This window comes from Mus caroli, chromosome 5 (assembly GCF_900094665.2).
Source record: "Mus caroli chromosome 5, CAROLI_EIJ_v1.1, whole genome shotgun sequence".
Taxonomy (NCBI): Eukaryota; Metazoa; Chordata; class Mammalia; order Rodentia; family Muridae; genus Mus; species Mus caroli.
In genome coordinates this window covers 130,935,030-130,944,962 of record NC_034574.1, presented here as the reverse complement: position 1 = coordinate 130,944,962, position 9,933 = coordinate 130,935,030, and the positions used below count along the sequence as shown (strand labels likewise).

General features: G+C 48.1%; 3 protein-coding genes across 5 annotated transcripts in view; 1 reads left to right on the top strand and 2 right to left on the bottom strand.

Moving 5' to 3' along the window:
• Window positions 1–820: 820 nt before the first annotated feature.
• On the bottom strand, window positions 821–2,162 carry Mblac1 (metallo-beta-lactamase domain containing 1). The gene has a single exon (XM_021161910.2). It carries the CDS (start codon window positions 2,041–2,043, stop codon window positions 1,261–1,263), a length of 783 nt encoding a protein of 260 aa, XP_021017569.1. The 5' UTR covers window positions 2,044–2,162; the 3' UTR covers window positions 821–1,260.
• Window positions 2,163–3,563: 1,401 nt separating this feature from the next.
• On the bottom strand, window positions 3,564–8,870 carry Cnpy4 (canopy FGF signaling regulator 4). Its single transcript, XM_021161911.1, has 6 exons — window positions 8,668–8,870; window positions 6,536–6,662; window positions 6,343–6,439; window positions 4,760–4,882; window positions 4,039–4,156; window positions 3,564–3,952 (listed from the first exon to the last, which is right to left on the bottom strand). The coding sequence occupies exons 1-6, from the start codon at window positions 8,801–8,803 to the stop codon at window positions 3,819–3,821; spliced, it is 735 nt and encodes a 244-aa protein (XP_021017570.1). The 5' UTR covers window positions 8,804–8,870; the 3' UTR covers window positions 3,564–3,818.
• A 301-nt stretch (window positions 8,871–9,171) lies between these two features.
• Taf6 (TATA-box binding protein associated factor 6) overlaps window positions 9,172–9,933 on the top strand; it is an 8,554-nt gene continuing 7,792 nt past the window's right edge. Inside the window, exon 1 of one of the 3 annotated variants that reach the window (XM_021161895.2) lies at window positions 9,172–9,218. The gene's annotated coding sequence lies outside the window, so the exon portion shown is untranslated. Of the gene's footprint in view, window positions 9,427–9,933 lie in introns of all 3 variants that reach the window. The other 2 variants (XM_029477906.1, XM_021161896.2) reach the window with 2 other exon arrangements.

Genomic DNA, 9,933 nt, shown 5'->3' with positions numbered 1-9,933 from the left:
AAAAAAAAAAAAAAAAAGAAAGAAAGAAAAGAAAAGAAAGAATCTCGCAACATCAAGCAGCTTCTCTGTGCCCTGCTCTCTCCTGCTCTCTTTCCTCATCCTACGCATGTGCATTAATATGCCACAACCTATAATTATTTGGTTGCGACTACTATTATGGTTGTCTTGTCTGTCTCCTGAATGGAATGTGACTCATGTGTTGGGGTGGAAACTTGTCATTCGCTCACTGTCGTGGCATCACAAGACTTACATCAGCGCTTGAGACATTACAGATGCCACCGAGTGAATCAATGAATGAACTAAAGTCAGGTGAAAGTCAGGTGGGGCAGCACATGCCTGTTATTCTGCAATCCAGTATTTGGAAGGTGGGAGCATAAGAATCAGGAGTTTATGCCGGGCAGTGGTGACACACGCCTTTAATCCCAGCACTCGGGAGGCAGAGGCAGGTGGATTTCTGAGTTCGAGGCCAGCCTGGTCTACAGAGTAAGTTCCAGGACAGCCAGGGCTACACAGAGAAATACTGTCTCAAAAAAACAAAAAACAAAACAAAACAAACAAACAAACAAAAACCAAAAAACAAGAATCAGGAGTTCAAGACCAGCCTCAGCTTTGAAGCCAGACTGGAGTATGTGAGACTGTCTAAACAAAATAAACAAAAGAAGTAAGGTTACTAAGGGGTTACTCTGTGTCTGGCACTGTCTCACCAGTGTGCATCCTCAGAGGGACAAGCTATTGGCCACACTGTCCCTCTTTTGCTGCAGCAGAGTTACAATCCCAAAGATTAATGCAATCAGCATTTTGCATTTACATCAGGACAGTATGACTTCCGGTCGATTTTTATTTTTGAAGGTCCTAACAAGAATATAAATCAAGATGGCTCCGCAGGTAAAGGGTCCCTGCCGTCAAGTCTAACAACCTGAACTCGATCCTGGGGACCCACAGGATGGAGAGAACCGACTCCTCCAAAGTAGCCTTCAGTACTCCACGGGCACACACGCACATCCCACATAAATATTTTAACTATTTTTTTCCTATATTTTACGGAGGCTCATGGAGGATGTGGATCTGAGCCAGTCCTTTGTCCTGCTTAGGTTGCAATGATTAAAGGTGACTGATGTCAATCATTCTGTCCTGTTTGGAAGCTGCCTCCTAGAAAGCTGCACGTGACAAATAATGCTTGTCTTGACTGTGTCCTCTAGGTCTCCCGGACCGACTGACGCCGGTTCCTCGCTGGAAGGGGCTTTCCTGACTGGAGTCCAGTCAAGCAACCTCCTTGCCTTCACATATCAAATCCTCTGAACTTTTCACTGTTTCCCTGACCACTCGAAAAGGGGCTCCGTGACCAGGCACCACCACATCAGCTACGCTCAGAATCCTCTCCCGGCTCCGCTGCTGAGCTACTGGGTCTTCGCTCAGGGCCTGCCAGGAGTCCTCGTCACCAAGTCGCTCGAACACATCGCCAGCCACCACCACGGTGCCCAGACTGGTGCCCTCCACTACGACGCTCACGTCCCGCTGTCCTCCGTGGCCCGGCGTGGCCCACACCTGCAGTCCGGAGCCCAGTATCAAGGGCTGCGTTTCACACAGCCCATGGGGCAGATAGAGACCCTCGGGAAGGCAGAAGTCATGGGAGACTAACAAAGCAGCCTCGGGAAACAGCCCTAGGTTCCCGATATGATCCGAGTGTCCGTGGGTGCCCACCACCAGAGTCACATCTTCGGGGGCCACGCCCTGAGTAGCCAGGGCTTCCAGCAGCGCACCCCGCGCCCAGGGTCCCCCGGTGTCCACGAGGATGGGGCCACGCACCGCCTCCTTCAGGGCAGTCTTAAAGCCGCTGTCTGCGGATGGGGCCAAACGGCGGCTGGAGTCCGAGGCCCAGCCCCGAGGCAGGACGAGAGTCACAGTGCCATCAGCACGCACCGCGTCGCCCGCTCCCTGCGGCTCCGCGTAGCCGCGCAGCAGAACCACCACCGAGTAGGAGCCGCTGGTCGCCAGCAAAGGGATCTCACCATGCAGCGGCTCAGTGCGCACTGGACCGTTCATGACAAGGGAGATTTACCCCGGTACGGACGTCTGCTCGGTCCCTCCAAAATCCTACCGCAAGCCCCGCCACTCTTCCCAAGTCGCAACTCGTTGCTACCCACCAGATCTTAAGGTGGTATCGCCCTCCACTACCACCCCTGCTGAAGATGGTCTCGCCCAACTGGCCTTTCCATGAGACCTCAAGACTGCCTAGATTCTTTTGGTCAGTCCCCCTTAGGCTTATAGTCGGTAGGTTCTCACGCATCCACATCTTAAAGATATCTTTTACTTCTTTATTCTAGCTGTTGTCTACTTTGAAACGAAACTATCGCTGTCCTTAAGGGGTTTTGTTTTTGTTTTTTTAACGCTGGGAAAACTCAAAAGGTGAGAAAACGCGAGATTTTTGCCCTTTATGGGCTTCCGTACAAACTACCGCGCCTGAAGCACTAGACACGTTGTATAACCATACTTCTAATCCTGTATAGTTCACATTATGTGTTACGCTAACTTCTGAGTTCTTGTTTTGTTTTCTATTTTCCTGATACAGGGGCTCAAGGAGCTCAGGATGGTCTTGAGCTCGCTACATAGCTGAGGAAGACGTTGAGCTCTTGATCCTCTTTTCCCCCACCTCCAAAGCGCTGCCACTCTGGATTTAAAGTCCTAGTGGTACAGTTGTTTTCCCAACCCCAGCCAGTATCCTTGGCGTGAATAATTATAAGAACACTGGGTGAACTAACCAGTACCCCGGAGCTCGTGTCTCTAGCTACATATGTATCGAAAGATGGCCTAGTCGGCCATCACTGGAAAGAGAGGCCCATTGGACTTGCAAACTTTATATGCCCCAATACAGGGGAATGCCAGGGCCAAAAGAATGGGAATGGGTGGGTAGGGAAGTGGGGGGGGTATGGGGGACTTTTGGGATAGCATTGGAAATGTAATTGAGGAAAATACGTAATAAAAAATATTAAAAAATTAAAAAAAAAAAAGAACACTGGGTGTTCCCTCATCGATAATGTGTGCATGTTTGAAATGGGACTCAGCTGATATACATATAAAAGGTTTAATAGCAATATAGAAAATATGGCACCGGTGGAATAGAAAATAGCCCACATGTCTACCCCATCTAACCCCAGTATTGCTTCACTCTCTTCCAGCATCCTGTTCTTATTCACAGATGGATGGTCTACGGCCTCATGTTTGCAGTGTATATTGGTTCTTGAGGGTCCCTTTTTGGCTTCTTGCTTTGAGACAGGGTCTCACATAGCTCTGGTTGGTCCCAAACTGCCAAGTAACTGGATGGTATTCTGATATTCCTGCCAACGCTTCTTTGAGTGCTGAGATTACAGGGGCATGCCACCACATCAGGGTTCAACTCCCATCACTGTCCATACTAGGCAGGCACTCTACCAATTGCTGTATCTCTAGCTCTTCTCTGGCCTCTTGAAAGGGTTTAAAATAGACCCTTTAAAAAGCAAAGTGACTTCCCCACAGCTCGTACCGCTACTGACCAATTGGTGCAGGTGAAGACCAGTAAAACGTAGTTTCAATACTGTCACCACATACTTATTCAATTAAGTGGCTGCATGTGGTTCAACTCCGAAGGCAAAACTTGCTTCTGCTTCTCCCCCCCCCCCCCCCCCCACACACACACACCATTCTTTCCTGTTGCCATTCTGGGTCCCCAGGATCATAGCCGAGATCATACAAAGACAGTTATAAGCCTAGGGACGGGGAAGGGAGAGCACAAGAGTTTCGAAAACTCTCCACAACCCATCCTTGGGGTTCAAAAGTAAGGGTCAAAGATCTTCTGGGTCATGCTTGGGATTGCCTGAAGTCTTGGTTATCTCTTCTTCTTCCTCCTCTTCGTCATCTGCCTCCTCCTGCCCATCACTGATCTTCTCCTTTCCAGTCCAAGCTTCCCGTAGACAAGCTGCGTGGAATGAGAAGAAAACAATCTTAGGGTTAATGCCGGGAATAGCCAGGAAGCTAGGGGAGGAGCTCAACCTTTACACTTACCAGTTTCAGAGGCTGGAAGCACATGCCGTTCACAGAGAAAATGCTGGAGGGGCTGCTCCTGATGGTGGAAGTACCAGTCCCCTACAACATCTTCAAACTCCTCTAGCATCGTCTCACACTGGGAAAGAAGAGCAGGAGGAGGGGCGTTGGAAGGCCTCTGCCTTTCACTCCCTATCCCCCAACTCCATTGAGTGCCTTTTGAGGGGCAGGCAACCAAAAGGTTCCACTTGGCTTTTAAGACGTGAGATTGTCTTTATTCAACATTTACCAGTATCGGTTACTATCTAATATCTAGTATATCGACTCCGAGAGGTGCCAGATGCCTATAATCCCAGTTAGGAGGTAGCGGCAAGAAAGGTCCTATCCTCAAGCTCATTCCCAACCACCTAGAGTTACAGACCCAGCCTGGGCTACGTGGAATAATCCTGTCTCAAACCCTCAGCACCTCTCAGAGCCTCACCTGGGACGTGGGAACCGGTATTTGCGCCTGTGACATGAGAGTAAAAAGAGGCAGTAGCTGGAAAGTGTATGGCCCAGAACCCAGGAGACAGTAGGCAGGCATTGGTAGATATCATGAGCCGCACAATATTACTACTTTCATAACTGGCACAGTTCTTCACTCTCTGTCTTCTCCCTGCTCAGAGGTAGTCATCCCCGACACTGAGTCCTGGGATTTAGTGCTCCCACCTTCCCGGACCAACCAAGTGCTAGCTCATCCTACCTGCTTCTTGAGGAATGTGACCTCCACACTGGGCTCGTCCCACAGCTCCAAAGGGATTCCCAGATCCACTTTCACTCCCTTCTGGACCAGGCCTTTCAGTGTTGCCATAGTCTGACTTTGACCCTGAGGGACAGAAAATTTGGTATACATCTAGTCTACCACCTCATCTCTTCCTGTATCAGCTTTATCAGCTACTGGAGACTCTGTGGTGTGTTCTATGAAAGAGTCTAGCCATAATAAGGGGACAGTCCAGATTTAGGGGGAGACTGACAGATATTCCTTGAGGATCTTGGATGATGTAGGTCTCTGTTTCTGAGAAACAGGGTCCTGGACTGGGGGACCCAGTAGCTTGGTAAATGCTTGAGAGCCTTAGTTAAATCCCCAGATCCACATTTAAAAAACAAAACAAAACAAAACCAGCAACAGGACAGGTGCTGGAGAGATGGCTCCGTAATTGAGAGCACAGGGTGATCTTCCAGAGGACCTGGGTTCAATTCCCAGCATCCACACGGCAGCTCACACCTGCCTGTAACTCCAGAACCTAATACCCTCAACACAGATATACATGCAGGCAAAACATCAATACACATAAAATAAAAACAAATAATTTAAAAAATTAAAAAGAGCCGGGCGTTGGTGGCGCACACCTTTAATCCCAGCACTCGGGAGGCAGAGGCAGGCGGATTTCTGAGTTCGAGGCCAGCTGGCCTACAGAGTGAGTTCCAAGACAGCCAGGGTTACACAGAGAAACCCTGTCTCGAAAAACCAAAAAAAATAAAAATTAAAAATTAAAAAAACAAAAACCAGGCATGGTGGCATGAATTTACAATTGCAATGCCGGGGAACAAGAATCAAAACAGATCCTGGGGTTCTCTGACTAAGCAGCCTAGGCCACTTGGTAAGTCAGTAAGCCAGTGAGACTCTGTCTAAAAAAACCAAGGTGGGAGTAGCAAGATATCTCAGTGGGGAAAGGTGACTGCCACCAAGCCTAGTGACCTGAATTCAATCTCCAGGACCCACACTGAGGAAAATGAGAACCAACTGCCACATGCTATCCTCTGACTTCAGTAGTGCACTGTGACACACTCACACATGAAGTAATTACTGGGGGAGATAAAAAAAAAAAAGGGAGCTGTCTATTGTGGTGTACGCCTTTAATCCCAACACTTCGGAGGGGAGACAGAGGTTAGCAGGATCTCTGAGTTTAAGGCCAGTCTGGTCTACAGAGGGGCCTCCAGGACGGCCAAGGCTAAACAAAGAAACCTTGTCTTAAAAAATAAAAACCAGCCGGGTGGTTGTAGCGCACACCTTTAATCCCAGCACTTGGGAGGCAGAGGCCAGTCTGGTCTACAGAGTGCGTTCCAGGACAGCCTGGGTTACACAGAGAAACCCTGTCTCGAAAAACAAAACAAAACAAAACAAAACACATCAAACCAAAAAACCAAGGCGGTTTCTGAGAAACAGCATTCAATGTTGTTTCCTGTCCTCTCTACATACACACATACACATAAAAGAATATATAAGACTTTTGGAGAAAAAAAAAAAGGAAACCCAAGCAAGACCCTTCTTAGAAACCATCTGACCTTGGCATATCTTAGTGAGCCCTTGCGTTCAGCATGAACATTGTAATCCAGGATCCGCTCACACAAATTCTCCAAAGCCTCTTCTAGCCTCGTCTCACTGTAGGAAGGAGAGAAATAAGACCCTTTGATGTTTCAGGAACCCTGCAGCTCCTCTGGAGGCTTAGCTAGGAGGTAGATAAGTACAAAGACTCACGAGAGGCTGTAAGGCACGTGTCTCTTCCTCTTGCCTGTGTCTAGCACCTGACCCAGCTCCAGCACTTCTCGGGATCGGCCAGTTCGACTCAACTCTTCCTGGAGCTCCATGCTCAGCAGCTTACACACTGGGAGTAAAGAGATACTCGAGGGGAATGAAGAAGACAAGCAACCCACCAGAGTCCTTCTGCTCTTGACCCAAGGCAGCCTAGCACATGAACACACACTCTGGAGCCCGAATGACTGGAAGAGAATGCTGCCTCATTCTCAGGAGCTGTGTGACACTTGCTGCGTCTTAGCTTCTTCACCTCTCATATGGAGATAAGACTGTGTCCCTTATCGAGGGGTGATGAAGATTTATGTGCATCAATAGATGCAAAATCCTGGAGTCACGTCTAGTATATAGTGAGCACTGTGTCAGAACTTGGTGTCACTCTGATATTATTTACTGAGCTACTTTCTTACCTGACTTAAAGAGTCTAGAGAGCATAAAACCCATTATGATTTATCCATGAAATACTGCCAGTATAGTTTGGGACTGACAATGATGATACAGTAGCATGCTTCAGGGTTACAATCCAAAAACCTGTTTTCATGGTGGTGGTGCATGCCTTTGATCCCAACACTTGGAAGGCAGAGGCAGGCTGATCTCTGAGTTTGAGGACAGCCCAGTCTGCAGAGTGAGTTCCAGAACAGCCAGGGCTATACAGAGAAACTGTCTCAAAAAAAAAAAAAAAAAAAAAAAAAATGAACAAAAAAAAAAAAAAAACAAAAAAAAACAAAAAAAAAAAAAAAAAAAAAAAAGTGTGTTTTTACAGCTCTCCCCTCACTCCAAAGTTGGCTTAGGGTCTGGGAAAACAGTTCTGTAAGTAAAGTCCTTGTAAGCTTCAGGACCTGAGTTCAGATCCTAAAAACCTCTGCAATGTTAGGTGATGTGGCACACGCTATCCCAGCATTCTGAGGTCAGAACTAGAGACAGGGGGTTTATATGGTTTAACTTCCAGGGGAACCAGAGAACCTGTCTCAAACAAAAGGTATAGGTTTCTCCTGAAGGAATGACACCTGAGGCTGTCCTCTGACCTCCACACGTATGTCATCCAGGTGTACACACACAAGGTCTTTGTCTGAACAGAGGTATGCAAGCAACAGTGCCAAGTTTTAGGTCTGTGTTTAGGAAGGTTAAGAAGTCCTAGGAGATGCCAGGCAGTGATGGCACACGCCTTTAATCCCAGCAGAGGCAAGTGGATTTCGGAGTTAGAGACCAGGCTGGTCTACAGGCAAGTTCCAGGACAGCCAGAGCTATAAAGAGAAACCCTGTCTCCACCCCGACCCCGAAAAAAGACTCAGAAGAGTGGGGACACAGATGCAAAAATAAGTGAGAGATTAGAAGCAAGTCATGGGTATCAATGATAAAAACATGTTGTTGGGTGTAAAGTGGAGCGATAATGAATCCAAAGAAGAAGTTAAAGTTAGGGAGCCACAGGATATTTATTCAGTGACCTGGCTTCCTCCCCGTTGGGAATGGGAGGGGTGGTTGGGGGGAGGGCATTTGCTAATGCAGCCAGAGGCAGTGCTGCTTGTTGTAAAATCCCTACAGTGCACCCCATCTGTAAAGCCTCACACCGATGGGCAACTTCTAAGTGGTGTGGTGTCTTCATCTTTTCTTTATGAACTTCAGCTGGAGACTTACTCACCTTTAAACCCCTAAAGGGGGCCATCAGGCCTGTAATTTAACAGCGTCTCTGCCAGGGCGGGGCTCAGTATGTCTATAAGGAATGAGTAGTACACCCCACCCATGCAGATTGTCCAGATTTTTAACAAGGAGAGAAACGACTGAGGAAGATGCTCCATAGAGCCAGCGTTACAGGTTCTTGAACTACAATTCCCACAATACATTGGGGCCCAAGCCCGCAAGAAAAACCTAGATCCTTCTGGATGCAACCTGGGAAATGTAGTCCCACCTTAACCCTGCTTTCCCTCCCTTGTTCCCATTCAAGTGTTACCAAGCTCCAACAGAACCTCTTTCAAGACAGTCTAGTGATCCATCTATCCTAGCCCATTTGATTCAGCCTAGAGTTAGTGAGGCAGGAGGTAGACAGGGAGATGTAAATAGCAACTACTCCGATTCTGTACCTTCGCATTTGCTGGGCAAACGTTCTGTGTCATCTTCCTCCTCTTTTGTCGCCTCAGCCCAAGCACCGTACGCTGCCAGGATGAAAAGCAGTATCTCTAGCCGCACAGGTCCCATGACAAAACGCAGTCCACACATAAAACCACCGTTTGCCTTCAGACCAACTTCTGGAAGTCAGCGGGCCCTTTAAATTTAGGCGAAGCCCGCAGCAAGCTTTAAAAAAAAAAAAAAAAAATTCATAGAACAGTCAGCGCATGCTCAGAGCCAGCCCGAAAGTGGGTGGAGCGTGATGGCTCAGTTTTGTGGCGCCTTCTGAAGGTCCTGACAGCTGGGTAATGAAGATACAAATTGAAGTAATTAGAATAGAGTAATATGATCTTTACCCATGCACGTAGAATGAAATTTTTACATAATTTCAGACTGTGAAACGATATGGTCTATTTTGACATAGGGAAGAACAGTGATAAGTTTTTGGCTTCTGCCAGGACCTACTCCTGTCAGGGGGCGGGGCCAAGATGGCGCCGAGCGCCGGGTGAGCGGCGCTTTGGCAGCGGTGAGAGGCTTTTACTGCTCCCGGTGCTTGGCTGGCGGGGGAAAGTCTGAGGTGTATCCGTGAGGAGACCCTTTGAAAGGGCCCATGTGAGGACTGGGAAGAGGACGGTTGGTTGTGTGTCCGTGCTCGTGGGGACCCTGTGCGTGACTGCACTGGAAGGATGGTGGGGCGATGTAGTGGATTGTGAACCTCCTGTAGCGCTGCCCGGGTAATCTTCGAATCACTTCCCTCGCTGAGAAAAATGATGCAAAGATATAGCTCAAGTTATCCTTTCTCTAAGCGACGTCTTCCTGTCGCTTCCACTGATCTGAGAAACTCCCGAGGCCGCTAGAGTGTTTTATGAAACCTTAGTGGCAAGGGGACTGGGACCCGACCAGGTACAGAGTATGTGCTGAATAATTGTATGTCCTGTAGACAAGATTTAACAGAAGTCTGAGAAGACTTGGAATGAAAAGAACCAGTCCCTAGCACTCAGTTCTGAACACTCTTGAGGTTGGTCTCATGTCCAGTGTCAGGCAAGCTCCTTTCCTTTTAACCACAGAGTAAACTCCAAGCTTGAGTCTGTGTCTTTTTCATTTTGGTAATTGTTATACCAAGTATTTAATGAACACTTACACCTTATTCATGCTGGGCAGTGGTGGCGCACGCCTTTAATCCCAGCACTTGGGAGGCAGAGGCAGGTGGATTTCTGAGTTCGAGGCCAGCCTGGTCTACA